Raw genomic sequence first — 23220 nt, 5'->3', positions numbered from 1 at the left:
CGTTGACTCCCGTCCGTGCTCAAGGCAACAGCGGCTCGCCTCACGGCCAGCCTGCCTATCCTCTAGAGCTCGAGGTGGATGAGCTCGCCGCTGCATCGGAGAGCGCGGCATCTGACGCTGAGGACTCCCCTGGGCTGCCCCCTTCTGGCCTGCATGGCCAGGCTGAGGCCGACGCGCAGATGTCCGATATGCTTGCCTGGGCCAGCACCAGCGTGGGGCTGGACTGGAAACCTCCGTCCTCCCCACAGCCATCGCGGTTGGATGACTGGTTCCTGGGGGCTCCGTGTCACCCCCCCCCCCCGGAGGTGCATGATGAGCTGACGTATGCATGAAGAGCAGTGCATGGTATGCTCTGCACTCCCCTCCAAGGCCTGTAGGACAACATCGTCACTGATGGCCAAAGCCTATGGTGTCACCGGACACGCTGCTTCCGCCCTGCATGCCATAGCCCTCCTGCAAGTCCACCAGGCCAAGACATGCTGCAGGAACTGCGCTCAGCGACCAACCTCGCCCTTAGAGCCACAAGGTCACAGCGCAGTCACTCGGGCAGGCGATGGCCACGCTCGTGGTCCAGGAACGTCATTTGTGGCTGAAGATGTGTGAGGCCGACAAAGTGCGCTTCCTCAATGCCCCTGTCTCCCAGTTCGGCGATACTGTCAAGGACTTCACCCAGCAATTCTCCATGGTGAGGAAACAGACGGAGGCTATCTCACATATTCTGCCCCGCCGCAAGCCTGCCGCCATGGGCCATGCCCCATCTGCTCACCGAGGGCGTCATCCTGCGGCGAAGAAACGCCTTTCTCCACCTCAACCCGGGCCCAGCTCTCAGCCCACGCATCGAGCACCCCGCAGGAAGTTGATGCCCCCCGCCTCACGGACCCCCTCGAGGACCCATAAGGCTCCCAGGCGCTCCTGAGGCGATCGACCCAGGGACCAAGACGTTAGCTCCGGAGCAGGTATGCGGACCACAGTGACCGCTCGAATCGCTGCCTGTCTGACAGACATCTCAGCCTGGATGAAGGAACACCACCTGCAACTCAACCCAGCCAAGACCAAACTCCTTGTCTTTCCAGCCAACCCTGTTGTTGAACACAACATTGCGTTGCAGCTGGGTCCAGCTACAGTTTCGCCTTCCAAAACGGTCAGAAATCTAGGGGTAACCATTGATGATGAGCTACATTTCACAGACCACATCTCAAATAATGCAAAATCATGTAGATTTACACTCTACAATATCAGGAAGATAAGACCCTTCCTGTCTGTACATGCCACACAACTGCTCATTCAGTCACTTGTCATAACTAGACTGGACTACTGTAACGCTCTCATTGCAGGCCTTCCTGCATGTGCTATTAGACCTCTCCAAATGATCCAGAATGCAGCAGCACGTCTGGTCTTTAATGAACCTAAGAGAGCACATGTTACACCACTCTTTGTCTCTCTCCACTGGCTGCCGGTTCATGCACATACTAAATTCAAGGCCCTGATGCTGGCATACAAAACAGTAACTGTGTCTGCTCCAGCATACCTAAAAACATTTATGCAGAGCTACGTTCCCACCAGAAGCCTGCAGTCGGCTAAGGAACGTTGCCTTGTCGTACCTAAACAAAGAGGCACCAAAACACTTTCCCAGACTTTCAGTTTCATCATACCACGTTGATCCCAACTCAATCTTCAAAAAACGGCTAAAAACACATATTTTCTAAAAGCACTTAACCGGTCACTAAAAAAATATTTACAATTCTTGTTGCACTTAAATCTGTTTTGTATACTATTCCGATGATAGTGAAACTTTGTAGTATGGCACTTTTCGTACCACTGTCTCCTTAAGATGATTTGCTTATGTTTTCCTCTTTAGTAAGTTTAGCATTGGCACACGGAGGGGTAATCACTGGCACCCCAGCAATGGCGAGAGAGGAGTAGAGACTATTTTATTTATATAAATTCCGTAACTGCATTCCAATCTACATGTTGATTTAATCCTTCCACATGATTACGCAGTGCATTTTCAGCAGCTGAATGGGAGGCTAAACACTGTTAAATTGTGATGAGACTCGTGCTGCACGTGAAATCCATTCGTACATCACGAGCCGGCACCGCTTCTCTTTCGGTTACTCGCGCGAGTAAACGCACCCAATTTGCTTCAGTCAGGCTGAGCTAATGACAGCCTGCATTCCGTATTTCATTTGTTTCTTTTTGCTTTCAGAACAACACATCATGTAATAAGGAAAACACCACTATTAATCCTTCATTTCCATTACTACATTATTACATTCCCGAGCTCTACGTGATTTTGAAAGATCCGATAAGATTCCACACTTTTTATGATCAGCAATCAAATAAGCAAATTTGTGACATTAACAAAATTAAAAACATTTGGGGGTGCACTGTAAAAAGTAATCGCTGAATCTACTTAATAAAAGCTTGTAAACCTAACTAATTCTGTCAAATTTGTTGATTTTACTTGATTAAACTGTGTTATGTCAACGATCGGCTGAATGCAACAGTTAAACTAAACAACTTAAGTAAACCGTACTGAAGAGCATCGAGTGAGCTGGACTAAAAGCCGGTTCACACTGTAACAAGTATCCAGAGCAAAAACTTGGCACAAAGAACATAACAAATGTACACAAAAGGGATGTTAATGATTCACATTTGTATGAGCTGCTGCTACTACAATCCAATACATTTTAATTTTATGAGCTGCTGTTTCTACAAATACTTAAATATGATAAGTCCATATTTATAATCAGCTTCATATTCATATTTATTGGGTTTCGAAGATTTAATTCCAGAATAAAATATATGTTTTCTACTATTCTAACACATTTTCTGCGCATGCGCAGTATCATTCAGTACACCGTGGGTCCGAGGGCGCGGGAATATGATGAACTTCACTTCTCTCACATCATGTGCGACTGCGACGTGTGGCGACGACATCAGGTATGTTGGTGACCTAATTATACACTACTCACAGTGCATTTTATCTTTGTATAAACCCAAATCTAAATAATGTATTTTGCTCTTTGTAGGGAGAAAGGGAAATGCAAATATAATGAGTTTTAATCAAGAGTATTACTGGCTAACCGTCAGTTGAGAGCATTGACTTACTAGAGACGTTACAAACATCTTTACTGACTTTTTTTTATGCAGTTGATATTTTTGTTCAGTTATTGTCATGGTTATATCAGTTATGTATGGTTTATTGTTAACGTGCTGCGTGCACTCCAAGAACGTTCTAACATTCTGTCTGCACGTGTTCATCGTGCCGTTCATGTTTCACGTGTATGCACAATTATATCTTGATTAACAAATAAATAATATATATTTTTACTTTTCAGTTGGTGTATGCTTATTTTGAGGACCTACACCCAAGGAGTGGAAGTGTAAGTTCTGCTTGTTTTCTTGTGAAAAGAGGGCTAAACTTTTGAAACACTACCGATTAAAACATGGAAGCTGCACGAGAAGTACTCCAATTCCATGTCTCCACACAGATTGTCCATGTTCATTTAAATCATTTAATTAACTTATGGCGCACTTAAAAACACCCATTGATATTTCACTGCGTACATTGCAATTTTGAGGAGCCCTGCACAGAATCCATTTTCTTGTCTCATTTGCGGCAGCACCTAAAAAAATATGAAATGGTGCAGTGCCCAAACAAAGATTGCAATTTTGAGAGCAATGTCTACTCAAAATTTTGCCCATGCATGTAGAGAGCATAGAACACTTAATCAAAGTCTGACATTGCCCTGCATGTTCTAACTCAAGAAAGAGTAGGTAAGTAAAAATTCATGTTGTCTTGTATTACATGTTATTCACTCTAAACTGTTGCCATGCATTGTTTGAATGTATCATTTTCGTAGTAGTGAAAAGCTACGAAACCTGACTTAATAATCAAATTTCTAGGATTGATGTTAAATTCTTACTTGTACATTTCATTCTTTCAAGAACTGGACACATTCACTCCACACTTCATTGATATTTTCAAGGCCAAAGGGGGAGACATTGGTTGTAAACTTAAGAGGATATTGCAACAGATTGAAAATGATGTAAGCTTCTCAGCCACTTACCAATTTATTTTTGTGTTTTATTTTGGTAAAAGATCTAGGTGTGCGCCGATCCGATATTCAGTATCGGTATTAGTCCGATACTGGCCAAAATCACTGGATCGGATATTGTAGGAGCCGGGGGAGTATATTCCGATCTGAAACGATTATGGACTTAGTCCTAAACTGTCGCTTAACACCTGAGCAACATGCCGTGAAGAGAGATGAGCAGCATACGTCACGCAGTGTTGCCAGGTTTTCACAACAAAATCCAGCACATTTGCTGCTCAAAACAGCTAATGGGCGTTAGGCGCGGAGCGGAGTAAAACTCACTTAGCTGTTCTAAATTCACTGTAAATCATGGCTTCATAGGGCTTATTGTCCATAAAAATATTAATTGTAATATTTATTTTATTCATAAAATAAACACACAGCAACAAAAAAACAAATCTGATATTGATTGGGTATTCTTCCGCCAAGCAATGTAGTTCTTCAGAAAAAATTCAACAAAGTGGTTGCCAAGCAACACAGATGCAGCAACAAAGACACAATGGAAAGCATGCTTAAAGATTGGGTTGATTATTAATTATTATTATTATTATTATTGATTATTATTGGGTTAATTATTATTTGGATATCGGCATTAATTTAGCAACACACAGATGCAGTGGTGCAGTATTACTGATGTAATTTATAAAGGCTTCCAACGCGGCTCAACCAATCAGAATCCAGGACCGGAACTATCCGTTTTATAACCACTAATTTATGACATGGCCTGTGTTAGTGCTTTCTGGTACTGGTTTTCTGATGTACAATACTCACTTCACCTTGACGCCACATCCACTGCAATCAAATAGAAGGTTTTCTAAGTAAACTCAACTCATTACATTTTACAGTGGGGGGTTGTCGGCACTTGAATAGGAAAATGTAAAATGGCACTCTATGTCAAAATATTTGCCGATCCCTGGCCTAAGTTCTACTTTTGTGTTCCAACAAAGAAAGTCATGTGGGTTTGGAACAATATAGTTGAGTAAATGAACAGAAAATATATTTTCCCAGACATGTTTTTGTTTATCTGTCCACCTCCTACTGCTTGTAAGATGCCACACTCATGGTTCTCAGGCGGAGTGCTTCCTTTCAAAATCCAGTCAAGCAGATCATAAGCATCACACATGGCAATGGGAACATCAGAGACAACAGATAAGATGAGACATGCATGTCTACACTATTGATTCAGTGCTGCTTTAAAATGAGCAATAGATTAATGAGATTGAACTTTAGATAAGGAGCTGGTATTAATGTGATATCTTCCCATTGTAACACTCCAATGCTCTAAGGCCTTATTCACAGCAATGCCATCTTTGATTTTTGACGGATAAACGTAATACTTTCTTCAATGAAATGCACTAAAGCTATCAAAAAGCTCCTAGATAACATCTAATTTTCCATAACTCATGTTTTCTGGAGTTTCATTGTTAACTATTATCTTTCATCAGTGGAAGGATCCAAAACAATTTTTAAATAACAGTACAACCCATTGAAGATACTCTATCCCTCACAGCCTCGTTGTTATTCACGTCAAGAAATAAACAGATAGTGCTACTGTGAACAAGCTGCAAAGTGGTAATCTGACATTTAACATAAATAAAGACACATAAGTAAAAAGTATCTTTTTGTCAGGCAAAAAGAAAGCGCAAACACTGTGATTCATGTAATTCACTATTTATTTTATGAGCTGCTGTTTCTACAAATACTTAAATATGATAAGTCCATCATATTTATAATCAGCTTCATATTCATATTTATTGGGTTTCGAAGATTTAATTCCAGAATAAAATATATTTTTTCTACTATTGCTCTTATGTTTTCAACGCATTTTCTTTCAAGTCTTGGAAAGTACACATGGAGTTTGAAAAAATACTAGTATGTAAAAACCCAGCTTATTGTTATGAATCCTATCAACACACCTCAAGAAAACCCAGTGATTTCAGCAAAGAAAGTAGTGCATAAACCGTGTGTGTGTGTGTGTGTGTGTGTGTGTGTGTGTGTGTGTGTGTGTGTGTGTGTGTGAGTGAGTGAGTGAGTGAGTGAGTGAGTGAGTGAGTGAGTGAGTGAGTGAGTGAGTGAGAGAGAGAGGGAGAGAAATTGTGAGAGACCCTCACCCCTTGCTACATTCTGACCTCCCCATCATAAAGATCAAGTTGGCCAAAGTCATCTTGTGCTCTTCAAAGTTCAACAATTCTGAATATAAATTCCTCACTGAAGAATGAGATAGAAATGACTAAAGAGTACATGACTAACTGAGGACTGATTCAAACACAGATCCAAGATGTGTCTTGACAAATACTGAAACTTCTTTTTCAGCATGTACCATTGTGTAGCGCTGCTACAGTAGCTATTGTACTGTCTGAATGGTCAGGCGGTTGCGTCACATTGCAAAGATTCTGCAGGGGATAGAATAGAGAGCCCAGGTCACAACACAGTGGAATTGCCTACACCCAAAGTCTTTGAGATTACAAATACCAAGAACTAGAAGATACAATTGAGCAAACTACTTCATGGATCATGAGTGAGTGTAAAATATTCATAAACATCAGCAATATAATAAAAAAGGAAACAACACAATGGATAGAAGAAAACCAAAACAAAAAGAATGGATAGTAATTCTGTTTAAGATTTTATATCTGCTGTTTACAGATACGTTCTTATTTGATAAAAACCAGTAAGCAGAAATACTACTGTACAAAAGATGTATGTGCTCCAAGCACAAATGTCTGTATTTCCCATCAGAAGCTGATATTTCTCCAGGGTCTAATTTTCATGAAAGCCTCTGCATCTCTAGACTGTCAGACAGTAGGAATTCACTGCAAACCATGAAATGCCTCCCATTATTTTTTACTGGTTAAGCACTAAAGACGACTTAAGCTCTAACATAAATCCCCTCAGGGATCAATAATGTTACGTCTTTTGGTCTGTATGTTCAGCCGTCTATCTAATGATTGTTTTTCGCACACTCCCCCATCTGCCATTGGTCAAAAAAACATAGTCCCACCCCAACAGATCAGTTTTGGGTGAAAAACAGACCAAAATATTTTCCTTTTTCCTAGACCTCTTGATTTTGGTCTGTTTCTCATCCAAAACGGAATGTATCACTTCAGAAGACATGGATTAAATCACTCAAACTGTATGGATTACCTTTATGCTGCCTTTATGTCCTTTTTGGAGCCTGCAAGTTTTCAACCCCATTACCTTGCATTGCATGGATAAAGACACCTCTTGTCTCCATCAAAATATCTTTGTTTGTGTTTCTCAAAAGACAGAAAGTCATTCGAGTTTGAGACGGCATAAGGTTGAATAAATGATGAGAATATAAAAAAATTTTGGTGAACTATTTTTTTGATTTTAACATCAAAATCTTTACAATCTTAAAGCATGGTTTTAGCAGATATTTACCAAAATATATTATTTACCAAAATAATGAATTTGCAGATTTTAAATTAGTCATAGCTTAGTCACCAGCCACACTTATACTGTATACTGTATTTGTGATTATTAAACACATTCTTATGCTATTTTTGCTTTGGGACTACATTATATAAATACTGCTCAGGTATTCAAACCCCATGAGTTCTCTGTGTGCCCATAAAGTACCATTAGGAGGATTTCAAGAGGAAGGTTCTTATACTGCACTAGAAAAATCACTCACTGCCTCACTACTGTGGTTGCACAAGCCAGCAGATTTGTTTTCAACCAGAATAAATGAAAACCTTAGACTCAGAAGGGGGGATGGATAACAAGGAAAAGTGAGGGTGGTTAAATCCAAACTAAACTCTCATCTCTTCTGAGGAATGTTTATTATTCCTTTAGAAAAATTAAACGGCATATCTCAGAAGAGGGTAAAGAAATAAAATATGTGGGACACAAGCCAGTCTTCAAACATTTGGCCAGCTTTGAGGATATATTGTAAGTTTTTAAAAATTGTCCTTTGTCATTCAACACAGGAAATGGTGAAGGAATGTGGAAACATATCCATGCAGACACTTCTTGAATAAGGGAGCAATGAGTTCACCAGGTCTTAAACACCAAAACACAAAAGCACCAAAAGAGAATGTTTTCCAGCACCAGCTAGATCAAATTAGGGACACACATAATAAACATTGTCCAAAAAAAATAAATAACATATTGCTTCCGAATGTTCATGTACCCTGTAATCAACTCCATGCTGCCGAATTACTGACATTTTTGCACCAACTCAAATGTGAGCATCTTTCCTACTGGCACATTCCACAAGTAGCCTAACGCGGCTTGTGGTCCCATGGAAACCAGATGTAATTGCATTCACATATAAAAATGGTGTGTGCAATTTAGAGGTTGCGTCGTCGCTCTAAAATTATAATTTGTTTCTCCACTTACGGGTAAGTTTAGGATTAGAGTTTGGGTCAGGGTGCAAGTTAATAAGTTAATTCATTTTGACTATATTACATAATTTTAGGGCTGCATGATAATGGTTAAAATGATAATCCTGACTATTTTGCTCAAAATTTTAATCACAGTTATTTATCACAATTAATCATAATTATTGTGGAGGATGTGGGTTTAAGAGATTTAATGTGCATTGCGATGAAAAGTAGTGTCAATCAGTCAACATCCCACTAAGACTTTGTTAAATGTTTAATGTTACATGAATTGGTGCTATTTTTGTGAATTTCTGTCTTTGTACTGTAGAGTTTGGAAAATGTTAATAAAGCATTATTGTTATAAATTGTTTTGTTCTATTATGTTGTTCTTTCCAAAGAAGGAAATAAATGCATTTTGACAGGAAATAAGTATAGATAGAGCCAAATGCAGCTCTTTTAAAATCTGAGATTAATCGTGACTAACTATGAAAAATCATGATTAAAAAATTGCAATTAATTTTTTTTAATCTACTGACAGCTCTAATATAAATGTAGCACAGTCAGCGCATAAACCGAACAGGACCTCGTTTTCCAGTACTTATTGATCTTAGCGGTTAAGAGCATTTTGTACAAGCGATTCTACAAACGTTCATTATTTCTTACGTGCGTTTCCCAAAACTGCACTTAATATGAACGGGCGAGGATGCACTTTAAGTGCTACTTAAGAGAGTCGCTGTCCAGGTCACAGTGCTGAAATGTGACCATTCAGTGCTGCTCGTCATTGTAACTTCATTATATTTGTATACAATACAAATAAATTGTATTTACAATCATTTGTAATTTACCTCGCTAATACTTGTTTAAAAATATTTTCTGAAATATTCAACCTAATTAACTACATATTTACATTTTGATTTACAATAATTTTGTCCAGAATGATCTAATTCTTTTACACAATCTGCTTCCATAATCAGGTGTGCATGTATAATATTTTGTTTTCACAAATTTCTTTCGATATGAAAGCTTCCAGGATTAGTGAAGACAGAGGAGGCCCTTTGTGGAATGCTCTCCCTTTGGAATTTAGATGTGTGGACTCTATGGTCATTTTTAAAAAGCAGCTAAAATCCCACTTGTTTAAAATTGTCTAATTTGTTTATGTTTTTGTTTTCTGTTTTTTTTTTTTTGTTCCTTGTTTTTATATTTTGGATGTTAAGTACTTTTGATGTCTTTTCTAGAAAGGTGCTACAGAAATAAAAATGTATTACTTGTAGGATCCTGCTAATTACAAGCATTCGTTGAATATTACGAAGTTCACCGTGTAATAACACACTGCAAAATAAGGAGACATTTGAAGATGCGTTTTAGGGACATTCTAGGTCTGCTATTTACTCCCAAAATTGATAACGGTGACAGCAATGCTTCATGTGTCGTGTGACACAACTTGTAGTGCTGGTGAGAGCACCTTTGGGTTTCAGATTGAAAGTGGAGACAAGGATGTGTCATGGTTCTGTCACTCTGTCAGTCTGGGTTTTTGTCTGACAGGACCATGGCATTATCATCCCATGTCCATCTTGTGTTTCGTTGTCTGTCTTTGTGCGAGCACATGGTTCTGGTATGGCACACATGGTATTCCCTGCTGTGTGCTTTTTGGTCTGTCTTGTTTCAAGTCTGGAGCACGGTGTCTGGATCCTGACTTCCTGTCTGGTTCGATTTCGGTCTGTCATGATCCGGACACTCGTGCTCCATGTCTGTCTGTTATTGACGTGGGTGCATCGTGCTTATGTCATCTTGGCAGCATGCACTCACTTCAATAGTTTGCCGGTCTCTCGTGAACACGGGTGAGCCTCGTGTCACGCTCACGTTGCACGCCCAGGCCGTCTTCATGTTGGGTTGAGGTTCGGTCACTTTGGTCTAATGTGTCATGTGTTGCCAAACTTTCACACAGGTGTTTTTATTTTTGTCCCTGTTTGTGCATCGTGTGGCACGGCATCGCTTTGTTTGGCGTTGCTAAGCATTCTCTTGTCTTGTTTGTTGGTTGGCATGGGCGTATATTGTCTTGCCGATGTACGCTCTTACCACTCGGGTGTTTTGTTGTCTTTTGAGAGCACGTGGCATTGTTTTTTGTTTCTGTATTGCAGTGTGTTTCTCTGTCTTACATCATACCCATTGTTTTCCCATTATTAATTTATTAGTTACACCTGCCCTGTCTTGTTAACCTGTTGATTTCTCTACCTATTTTAGTCTCCTCGTGTTTGCTGTCCAGTGCCAGTTTGTCTTGTTACCCAGTCGGTCTTGTGTGTCTAGTGTGGTCCGGTCGGTTGGTCTTGTTTGTTCTTCAACCCATCCCTGTCCGGTTGGTCCTGGTTCCCCGTTTTCCTCTTCCCCAGCCCTGGATTGTTCCTTTTTCCCCTACAGAGTTGTTTATGTTTGTTTTCCCACTTGTGGAAGTTGATTTTTGTTTTTTTACAAATAAATTCCCTTTTTAACTCTGTGTGGAGTGGAGGGGGGCGGGGCCGGGCTGGAATGTCGCACGCCCGGTCCACAATCGGCCTGATGGGGCACGCGAGGGATAAAGGCGGCTGGTGACGACGGTTCGGGAGAGAGAGAATTACGGGCATGTCCGTCATGTGTGTGTTTATGTTTGTGTGTTTTGGTTTAAGTTTTCAATTAAATTATTATTTATACTGACAAGCCGGTTCTCGCCTCCTCCTTGCCCATCTTAACCCCCTTACACTCTGCTTTGGGTCCTGCCTCTGCAATCCTGAGACATGATGATGAGCCAATATATACTGATGATTTTCATGCATTTATTGACTTTTCACAGTTGACTGCAACAATCATGCCACCACTTTGCTGTTACCAACTAGTCCATATAAATAACTTTATTTGCTTTCTAATTAATCTATTCATCCATTGATCTATTTCATGCATTTCGTTATTAGTATTATTATTGTTATTATTATTATTATTATTATTGTTATTAGACTTTAAAATTAAAATAAAACACAGGCATCCAGATATTAAAGTTTTCGCATTAAGTGTAGACATAGGTATTAAGATTGTATCAGGTGTAATTCTGCATTTGTCCTGCAGGTGTCGGCATAAGTCTATGTGCTTACAATGCTCTTTGCAATGTAGGAGTACTCCAGAGCACTGGTAAATCTATGAGCATTTTCAAGAACTACTTAAGTTACGATGCTTACGGGAAATGGGCCGCAAAATCAAGATGAATTGTAAGATGGATTCTACAATCTATTTAGGCTTACGAAGCTTATGGGAAACGAGGCCCAGAGCACATGCAGCTGTTCTGTGTTTAATACATAATCAGAGCCTAAGATGGAATTCATGTGTATCAATCACAAAACCGCTCTGAGACCGCTGAAACATCGCATGAAGATGTGTAATACACAACAGATCAGGACCTCGTTTCCCAAAAGAATCACAAGAGCAGAAAATGGTTAGTCAATATTGGATGACCAGACAAATTAATAAATAAACAAAGAAAGTTATTTGTGGATAAGTTGGTAACAACAAAGTGGTGGCACTGTAAAAATTACAATCAGAGAGAGAATGAAAAAAGTCAATAACTTGCTGCAGTGCATGAAAATCGTCTGTATAGTATATTGGTTCCTCATCCTCGTCTCCTCCCTCTCTGACAGCTAAGGGTGCTCTCGCCCACACCACGTGTTATTTAGTACCACATGTTGTGAAGCATTTCTGTTACCATTATCACGTTTTGGAGTAAAGAGAAGATCTCCCTTAGATTGGTGAATGTCCCTAAAGCGCAGCTTCCGTGCGTCTCCTTATTTTGCACTCAGCAATAACACGGTGAACCTCGCTATATTCAATTAATACTTGTGACTAGCAGGACCATACACAGGGCCTCCAATGTCTTCACTGATCGTGGAAGATTTAATCTCAACCCACATAGCAAATTCATAAAACAAAATATGAAAATGCATGAATGAATCAGTGATGGTGTAAAAGAAATGTATCATTCTGCACAAAACGACTGCAAAACAAAATAAAATTTTGTGGTGAATTAAGTTGTACATTTAAGAAAATATTTTTAAATATTTACAGCAAGCTAAATTACAAACGTTTTTAAAAGTTTAAAAGTCATTAAACAAATATAATGAAGTTGCAATGACGAGCAGCACTATACATTCACATTTCAGCACTTCACGTTTATGGACAGTGTCTCATAAGTAGCACTTAAAGTGCGTCCTCGCACGTTCATGTTAAGTGGAGTTTTAGGAAACCCAAGTAACAAATAAAGAATGTTCGTAAAATTAAATATAGAAAATGCTCTAAACTGCTAAGATAAATCGTTATTGGGAAACAAGGCCCACAACAATGAACATACAAGACATAGTGTACAATATTTGTAAACTTCTGCAGCACCATATTTCAGAGCATGAATGAAAGTGATTGTTCATTGGCGAACTTCTGAAGAGAGCATGATAGGTTAGTTGAGGTGAAAATGGAATTCGGAAGAGCTTATGATTTGATCCGTAAACACAGCTGTAGAGCGGAGGGGGGCGGGGCCGGGGTGGAATGATGCATGCCTGGTCCCCAATAAGCTTGATGGGCCACGTGAGGGATAAAGGCTTCCGGTGACAACAGTTCAAGAGAGAGAGAATTACAGGCAGCTGCCCTGTATGTGTCTTTTTATTTAATTAAATATTATTTATATTGTTAAGCCGGTTCTCACTTCCTCCTTTCCCTTTAACCCCCTTTCAACAGCCTATAATGAAAATTATCAACAATTCGCAAACTTTACCTGTCTGTAATTTGTTTACAGTCTGCTTGCTAGCACACCAATATCACAGACCGTTGTCGCAGAAACCATGATTGACGTACAGATATGATTAATAGTGCAGCCCTACATCATTTACAGCAAAAAGTACAAATTCGCTTTTGCTGTGACTCTGTGGACATTTCACCTGGAAAGTGGATCTTCCACAAGCCCATGCACTGAACAACACTTCTAGCTTTAGCAACTGGGGGAGTGGTTCTAATTTCAGAAAGCACAGACCGAATTCAACAGCAGATCTTTCGACCTACGTTCACATATGCCACCAGTACGGTATCAGCAGTTTTTGCACTAATCATCAACTGACTACTCTCCCACTACCTGCAAAGCATTGTTTCACAGTTAAACGGCTGTATCATGCAGACAATCTATGTTTGCTAAATATTTAGCAACCGATTAATTACCATATGGCCACAAAGCAAATACTGACTCTTAACATTTTTCTTGCTTTTTGACAGTGCCTCCCTTTGATAGATTTGAGCGTGCAACACATTTGCTCTTGTACCCTCACACAAAAACACATACACACACTAAAGGCACAGGCTGACCTTTTAACTTGACATCTGTAGTAGGACAAGGCTGTGGCCTAGGAGACGGCATTCCAGCTTTAAATCACTGAACCCCATAAACCCAAACTCATGTTCTGCTTTTTAGACCAACCAACAGCCAGTAAAAGGAGAGCGAGGTTAGGGTGGTGGGAAGGGAGGGCAAGTCCCCCCCCACACACACACACAAGAGGAGAATGTTTGGTGGAGGCTGTAAACAGAGACACATAATGTGGCTATTTATCTCTCATGTGACTCTGTGCATATATTAGAGGGGACAGGCCATCAGCAGGCACCATGAATGAGAACTCCAACAAAGTCTTTCTTCAGCACAAACGAGTATTGTCATTTTTCATATTACAAGTATAACTGGTAAACGGTGCATGGAATGAGATCCCAAGAACAACAGTGCTTTTTATATCTACTGATTGTATGTGTCTTAGATTTTGGCCTTGGCACCCAAGATAAGAACAGCATGCTTTGTGCCCAGAAACAATCTATTCAATTTTTGCTGTGAAGAAGATCTCTCCATTTTGTAGCAACAGCGATCGATATTGTTGCAGGTTGTCTGTACATCGGTGCTGCGCACACACACACACACACAAGGTGCATTTGATTAGTTGTGAAACCAAAAATGTATTTACATCTATTTTCACTTAGTTCCGTAGCTTATGACATGTCCTGTGTTTTGGAAAGTTTTCTTGACAGTAAACACCCTCTTATTCTGCCATGTTGTGTAGTATCAGAAGAAGAAAGAGAAAAAACAACAAAAACAGGATGTGGTGACCTCTGGCTTTCCCAGTCTCTGGAAAACATATTTTTTAGGTCAATGCATTGTTCATCACAGAAAGCCATTGATAGCCCTTTTCTGTCCAACTTTATGAAGTAGTTTGCAATGTGTTACAGCAAATATGGATATCTCCCCAGTTTCTGAATGAGAAGTCAGTTCTCCTCATCTGCACCATGTACGAGACTACCACCATAATCTGATTATAAATTTGTGCTACTTACCAGTAGAGAAAGGCAGGGTGTACACTTCTTACATACAGTATATCAGAACAAACCTACATACCCTTTCACTTCTGTTGCACCTGTGTCATCTTCCTAATAGTGTAGGTCATAAATTAATCACTCTCAGTTATTTCTTTCAGATGAAGAAGGAAACTCCTTTTTTGGTCGAGAAACTTGTTGAATCGAAATAGTAGTTTCACATTTGATGGGATGAAAACATATTTACAGGCAACAGAAACGTGCACCTTTAATCATCTGACATTACCATGACTGAGTGGTCATACTTGCTTTTGACGGATGATATCACACCTCAGTCAGTTAAATGACAGTTCTCAGATACTTTCCTAAAGTTAATAACTTAAAGCTTTCACCTCCTCGAACTTTTTTAAAACGACAAAATTACTTACCCATGTTTGAAACTGTAAGAGATCGTCAACGCTGGAAAAGTCCCCAGTTCAAGAGTTTATCACGGTGTGAGGCTGGAGAGCACGGCGGTCAATACTATTAGATGAGGCGACGTCATAAACACTCAAGGGCGGGGAAAACTTACCAATCTTACCAAACTTACTTCACTTAGTATATTATTTAAGTCGGGAAGTAAATAGTTGAATTTGAGCGCGATATAATATCAGAATGAAAGAGTGCAACATAGTACCGAGAGCTTGAACATTTTAATCTACTTTAATCAAATTATTTGTTAAATGCTATTTGATTCATTTCGCAACAGTGAAAGTCTACTGACTGTAATAATGCTGGGATGTGTAGGCCTGTATCAGCGTACAGATACATTACATCTTTATCATGTGTATTACGAAATCACATCATGCGAGATGTAGCCTACGTCATAACAATGTACATAATTCATAACTAGAGAAATGGAATGTTATTTTTCTTGCCGCATGAAACGGCACAATCATATTGATGCATTATATAGGGCCTAAGCCTACATATGTCTACTGTCTGTTTCATGTTTCTATGAGAATTCCAGCCCCTCTGAATTTACCCCTTCACTGAACACACCCTTCTGTCGTTTGCGATAACTCACCAAATAATATTAATAAAGGTACGCAGTGCTCTCTGCTGGTGCTTTAGAGAAGTTGCAGTCAAACTATAAAGATATAGAGTGAGAACAGTGTAAAGTAAAGGGCCGTTCACACCGAACACTTTTTTATGCCCATCTACGCTCTTTTTTCATTATTTTCTATTTATGCAAACATGCGCTAGAAGGACACGTTTTTGGACGTCGTTTCAGGTAAAAAAAGGAATGCCATCTTTTAAAAGCGCATCTCTGTACACCTGCGTTCCGTCATGTCACATGTGCTTTGTTTATTTTTAAAGCGCTAGCAAGTTCGTCCTGAACGGCCCTTTAAAGGAATATTACAAGTTATGCTCAATCAGCATTCGTGGCATTTTGAATACAACGCAAATTAATTTCGACTGGCCCCTCCTTTTTCTTTTTTTAATGTACAAATCAAAGTTACAGCAGGCACTTACAATGGAATTGAATGGGACCACTTGTTGGAGGGTTTAAAGACAGTTATGTGATATGTGATGTTTATAATTTTATAAAAGCACTTACATTATTCTTCTGATACAACTAGTGCATTATTTGAACTGTAAAGTTGTTGAAATTGTAATTTTTACAGTCGTTATATGGTTTGTTGACTACATCGTCATGGTAACAAAATTGTAAAATTGGATATAACTTTAAAGAGAAAATGTTAGTAAGCGATTTTACCATAGGCTACTAAAATAATATTAACACGCATATTGTTTATGTCCCGTGGCTCTACTTTCGAAATGGTGAGTAAACGTTTATGGATTGGCTTCACTTATAATTGCCTCACTGTAACCTCGATTTTGTCTTCCTTTTTCATTTCTTTTTTTCTTTTTCTTTTTTTTTTTTTTTAAAGAAAAAGAGGGGCACGTCACAATTGATTTTGTGGTAATCAATATGCCACAAATGCTGTCGATTGAGCTTAACTTGTATTGAACCCGGAACATTCCTTTAATGTACAAATAGTCATTTTTAATTTACAAACCAATGTATTTTCTCTACAGCAAATAACGATAATTTGGTAAGTCATTGGCCTAAATGAAACGCAAACGCCCGATAATTCAGTGGTGTGTTTGAATTAACAGTGGCAAAATTGCAACCCGTTGTCCTCTGCATTTTGAACGAGGAACACAAAAACATAATTGCTTTATTTATTTTATTTTTTCAGCAATATTGGAGATGACCACCTATTTGGGCTACAAATACATGAAAGCACGGGCACCATAGCGCCTCCCAGAAAGAAGATTACATGTATTTTACAACATGCTTTGCAATGATCGATTAAGCAATCGACCAATCCACGTTTAAAGTAGGAGTGCTGTGGTGAGGTCAATTTCGAACAGACCAATTGCCGCAATTAATCTGAAGCAGCAGCGTTAGTACCAAGTGTTTGTTCTCTGTCAGCGAGCTACCTAATCTCAGCACCAGGTCGCTGTCCATTGACATCAAGGTAAGCGATCTGCATTATTTCTGCCCACATGTTTCACTGCTTTTTTCTAAGCATAAGCGTTTGTTTCCATCAGACAAGCAGACATTTGGAGACGCGTTGTTTTCGTAAAAGAAAGAAAGAAAAAAAAATACTTTACCAACATTAGGCAAGGCAAGGCAAGTTTATTTATATAGCACATTTCATACACAATGGTAATTCAAAGTGCTTTACATAGAAGAGATTCAAATAAGAATAAAAAAATAAGAATAACTGAAACAGTTTAGAATAAAATAAAATAAAATACAGTACAAACAGTCGGACACACAGTGGCACACTGCTCATTCAGTAAATGCACAGCTAAACAGATGTGTTTTGAGTCTGGATTTGAATGTGACTAATGTAGGAGCACATCTGATCTCTTCTGGAAGCTGGTTCCAGCTGTGGCTGGCATAATAGCTAAAAGCAGACTCTCCTTGCTTAGAGTGAACCCTTGGTATTTCTAGCTAATGTGATCCTAATGATCTGAGTGATCTGTTGGGTTTATATTCAGTGAGCATATCTGCAATATATTGAGGTCCTAGCCCATTGAGTGATTTATATATCAGTAATAATACTTTAAAATCAATCCTAAATGTAACTGGGAGCGAGTGTAAAGACCTGAGGACTGGTGTGATATGTTCATATTTTCTGGTTCTGCTCTGAATCCTGGCAGCAGCGTTCTGTATGAGCTGCAACTGTCTTATGGTCTTTTTGGGAAGGCCAGTGAGGAGTCCATTACAATAATCCACCCTGCTGGTGATGAAAGCATGCACAAGTTTCTCTAGGTCTTGACTGGAAACAAAGCATCTAATTCTTGCAATATTTTTCAGATGATAGTATGCTGATTTAGTTATTGCTTTGACATGACTACTGAAACTAAGGTCTGACTCTAGAGACACATCAAGATTCCTGACTTGATTTTTAGTTGTTTGACCCCTAGCGTCAAGGTATGCATTCACCTTGAGAACGTCATCTTTGTTTCCAAACACAATGACTTCAGTTTTGTCTTTGTTTAACTGAAGAAATTTTGGCACATCCAACTGTTTAATTCATCAATGCATTGGCACAGGAAGTCAATGGGGCTGTAATTGTTAGGTGATAGGGCTAAGTAGATCTGTGTGTCCTCTGCATAGCTGTGGTAAGCAATTTGGTTCTTTCTCATTATTTGGCTCATTGGGAGCATATACAGGTTGAACAGGAGTGGCGCAAGAATTGAGCCTTGAGGGACTCCGCATGTCATGGATGTCCACTCAGACTTATGGTCTCCTATACTCACATAATAACCTCTCCCTTCTAAGTATGACCTGAACCATTTTAGGACCATCCCAGAAAGCCACACCCAGTTTTCCAGCCTGTCAAGAAGTATGTTGTGATCAACAGTGTCAAATGCAGCACTGAGGTAGAGTAGTACCAGTACTGATAATTTGCTTGTATCAGTATTTAAGCGAATATCGTTTATTATCTTTATGAGCGCTGTCTCTGTGCTGTGATGCGATCGGAAACCAGACTGAAAATTGTCAAAGTATCCATTTGAGTTCAAGAATTTGTTCAGCTGATTGAAGACAACTTTTTCAATGATCTTGCCTATGAAAGGAAGATTTCAGATCGGTCTATAGTTGCTTAATATGGTCTTATCCAGATTGCTCTTTTTCAAGAGGGGCTTGACAACTGCAGTTTTCAGGGAGTTTGGAAAACTCCCAGAGAGAAGTGAAGAGTTTATCACTTCTAGGAGATCTGCTTCTAAACAGTTGAACACACTTTTGAAAAAAGATGTGGGAAGTGCATCAAGGGTGCAGGTTGATGTTTTAAGGTGCTGTACGGTTTCTTACAAAATTTTGCCATCAATTTTTTTTAAATCAGACATAGTAACTACTTTCTCAGGTTGTGGTTTGATTTGTCTGACCCCAGCACAACTCAAGGATGTGCTGATCACCTTTCTGATATTATTGATTTTTTCAGAGAAGAAAGAAGCAAACTCACTGCACTTACTGTCTGAGAGCATTTCACTGGGAATCTGGCTTGGGGGGTTTGTCAGTCTCTCTACAGTCGCAAAAAGAGTGTGTATGTTGTTTAAGTTGCTTCTACTGTCTTTGTAGATGTTATAATGGACTACAAGTTTTGTCTTCCGCCACATGCGCTCTGCTTTTCTGCATTGTCTTTTCATATTTTGCACTGCTGTTGAGTTTCTCCAAGGTGCTTTTTGTCTGCCACTCTTCTTCCTGACTTTCACAGGAGCAATATCATCAATTACACTTTTAACTTTTGAGTTAAAAGAATCAAGGAGAAAATCAACAGAGTCAGCAGATATACTTGGTGTTAAAGATATAGCCTTCATAAATAGTACACTAATGTTCTCATTTAAGCATCTCTTCTTGACAGACACAGATCTAGCTTCAATGGCAGGAGAGATCAATATATCAAAGAAAACACAGAAATGATCAGACAGTGCTACATCCTTAATAACAATCGATGAAATGTTTAGACCCTTACTGATAAGTAAATCTAGAGTGTGTCCATGATTGTGTGTGGGTCCATGTACATGCTGAGTCAGATCAAAAGTTTTTAAAACAGTTATGATTTCTTTTGTCATATTGTTTTCTGCATTATCTATGTGAATGTTAAAGTCTCCAGCAATGGCAAAACAGTCAAACTCTGAGGTAATTGTTGATAACAGTTCTGTAAAGTCCACAGCGAAGGCTGGAGAGTACTTTGGAGACCTGTAAATAATGATAAGTAAAATGCGTGGAGCACCTTTTAACACACTACCCAGATATTCGAAAGACGGGTAATTCCCAAATGATATTTGCTTACATTGATAGACATCTTTAAAGAGATCAGCTAAACCCCCACCTCTCCTACCTTCTCTGCAGACACTCAAATAAGTAAAGTTAGGAGGGGATGTTTCATTAAGGACTGTTGCACTACAGCTGTCTTCTAGACAAGTTTCATTTAGAAACATAAAATCCAGGTTGTATGTGCTTATTAAGTCGTTGACTAGAAGTGATTTATTTTTAAGTGAGCGGATGTTTAAAAGTGCTAACTTAACAGTTTTTGTCCCCACAGCAATCTTAGTTTTGCGTGTAATAGGCACCAGATTAGATGGGTTTGCTGTACGGCTTTTGAAGGCCTTAGACTTTCTATGATGTAATCGAACAGCAATAGAGAAAGATACAGGCACACTGGGTTCCCGCTTGTTTTGTAAACATTTGAGAAAGTTACTGTTATCATAGCGGGGACCTAACACATATCACTGAGAGCTGGTATCAGTTGTTTTTGGTTCACCTCGAGCAGATGGAGGAGGGTGTGAGCTCTGGTGTTGTGGCAGAGGTCGAAGAGCTCTCACAGGAGGAGGGGGAGGGCGAGCTGGGCCCGCAGGTGCTTGAGAGGCCTGACGTTTTTTGCTTCACATTACTATAAGCAATGCGTGGACAAACCCAGTAAGCTCAGGTGAATTTTTCTCGTGGACCGTGATCATGTCCATGCACTGTTCCTGTCTAGCATGGTGCTGCATGCTCTCTCTCTCTGTCTGTCTCTCTCTCTCGCTCTCTCTCTCTTTTTTTTTCTTTGCGATTTACTATTAAAGACAGCTCAAGAGAGTCAATCTATCGTTTTCATAACTATTAAAATAAAATATAAAATACAATTTTAAATATAATACATAATTCATGTAATATAGGCTAATTGTGAATGTGATATATGATTGAATATATTAAATTAAATATTTAATATATAACTTTGTTTTAGATTGATAAATATTTGTAGTTATTAAACTGGGAAAAAACAGCAGAAGCCTGAAATGCAGGTAAGCAATTATATAATACATTTTACTGTGTGTACTGTTATTTATCTTGCTGTCATCTGATGTGGGAGAACTCCATGTGGACTGTCATTGAGGGAATGCACAAGAGACTCTATTAGTGCTGACACTGCTCTGCCAGTGCATATCAGCACCTCATCACAGATGTCATAAAGATTTTAACACAGCATCTGAGCAGACAGTGATAAATGGGATATATAATCAGCTTTCTCTTACCCTCACGCATAGATAAAAACTGGGCTATTTATTGAGACAGGTGAAATTTGACAATATCAAGTTGATGATCAAAAAACCTATGGCCACATAATTCTGGGACCCAATATCTGATTAAATATGCAGAGTATCCCCTACACATATCTTTTCTCTTTCAATCTTATTGATCCTCTTTAGGCCTCATGCAGAGAGAATGGGATCTTGTGCCAGTAACTTCTAACCTAACATTTGTTGTATGCTTAGTGATAGGTTACACATGGCATGACTAAAGAGAGTCTCCATTTGCACGTAGCTTTACAATACTTTGCAGCAAAGAGTCCAGTCATATGCATTGTGAGTTGTGAGGAAAATTGTGAAAAAAGCTGAAGTGTGTGATTTTCATACATTTAAATTTCCACCCCACACTCACTCCGTTTGTTGAGTCAATGACGAGGCTAGTTAGGCAGTCATTGTTGCCTTGTACACATATTATAAGTGACATTGGACTTTGGACTTGTTTTATTTTTTTCACAAAGTTGTTTTTAAATATAGCCAGTCATCAGCTTTTTTTTTTTGCTTTTTTTATTTCCAGAATACACTTCCATACTTGCTAGTGCTTGCCCCCATAGCACATAAAAGTATAACCACTAATTTGACCACTAATAGCTGTTGTCAAATATCATCACCTACTGTTTCGGCTCTTCAAGCCCTTTAGAGAAGGGCTAATACGGCAGACATCAGGAAATTGGTCAAATCGGATGTAGTTGTTGAAATGGGCCATCACGGTGGCTCAGTGGTTAGCTCTGTCGCCTCACAGCAAGAAGGGCCTTTCTGTGTGGCATTTGCATGTTCTCCCCGTGTTTGCGTGGGTTTCCTGCAGGTGCTCATGTTTCCCCCACAAGTCCAAAAACATGCAGATTATGTTAAAGGGCATCTATTATGGCATTTAAAATGTTCCTAATATTGTTTTGGGAGTCCCCAACAACAGTTTTACATGCATGCAATGACAAAAAACTCTTTTGTTGTCTTATAATATGCATTTATGTTTACCTGATTTGCTCACCGACTCCCAAATGATTCGTTCAATGACACATTTTTCCAAACCCCTCCTTTGCGTGACGCTAATCTGCGTTGATTGGTCAGATGACCCAGTCAGTTGTGATTGGTATACTCTGTGCAGAGATTGTCGGAAACAGAACGCCCATCACCGCTTTGTAGTAAAAAAATCAAAATCAGAGAAGGAATTTGAGTTGATTTATGTTAGCGATCATAGCCCAAAGTTCGGTGGTAAACACCCAATCAGTTATTGTTTGCGTTAGCCCAATTGGAGACCTAGAAGCTGCGCTGAGCGTAACTTACACAACACACACAAATACTTATTAAGCATGCTAAAAAACACATAAAAGCAACAATTATTAATAATACTTACAGGTTGTGATTCGGAGGAGGTAGCTGATCCAAATAAACTTGGTATTGAACTTTCCTTCAGTATCAACCGGCTCGCGATTCCACACTTGAAAGCATTCATGTTCGTAAAGCAATCGTCATTAAAATGACGTGAACACAGCACAAGGTTCGGGCTATACTTGTGTGGTATAGTTGTAAATATAAACTCTAGCCACTGATTCTTCACATGCTCGTCCCTGGGCAGTGAAAAAAGGGTCGCTTTTGATATGCACTTCAGAACACAGCGTCTTGTTGTCGACATGATGTTTTCAAGTTTTCCCTGGTGTCTGCAGTGGGCGCGGCCAATTTGATAATTTTTCGTCTTGACGTCACAACGAAAAGGAAAATGACTCATTGGAAAAACTATTCATTAAACTGACTCAGAGTCGACTCCTACTTTTGAGAGACAATAACTTTTTTAC

The 23220-nt window shown here is 39.3% G+C and overlaps 1 protein-coding gene across 1 annotated transcript in view; it reads right to left on the bottom strand.

Annotated features, from left to right (window-relative positions):
- Positions 1 to 15337, bottom strand: part of LOC127651141 (neuronal membrane glycoprotein M6-a) — a 113556-nt gene extending 98219 nt beyond the window's left edge. The window contains exon 1 of the mRNA XM_052136840.1: positions 15226 to 15337. Within this exon, the coding sequence (XP_051992800.1) occupies positions 15226 to 15229 (4 nt within the window). The 5' untranslated portion in view covers positions 15230 to 15337. The remainder of the gene's footprint in view (positions 1 to 15225) is intronic.
- Between the last annotated feature and the right edge of the window lie 7883 nt (positions 15338 to 23220).

Source organism: Xyrauchen texanus, chromosome 11, assembly GCF_025860055.1.
Source record: "Xyrauchen texanus isolate HMW12.3.18 chromosome 11, RBS_HiC_50CHRs, whole genome shotgun sequence".
Lineage (NCBI taxonomy): Eukaryota > Metazoa > Chordata > Actinopteri > Cypriniformes > Catostomidae > Xyrauchen > Xyrauchen texanus.
The sequence above is the reverse complement of the archived record's forward strand: the minus strand, read 5'-3'. Positions and strand labels throughout refer to the sequence as shown.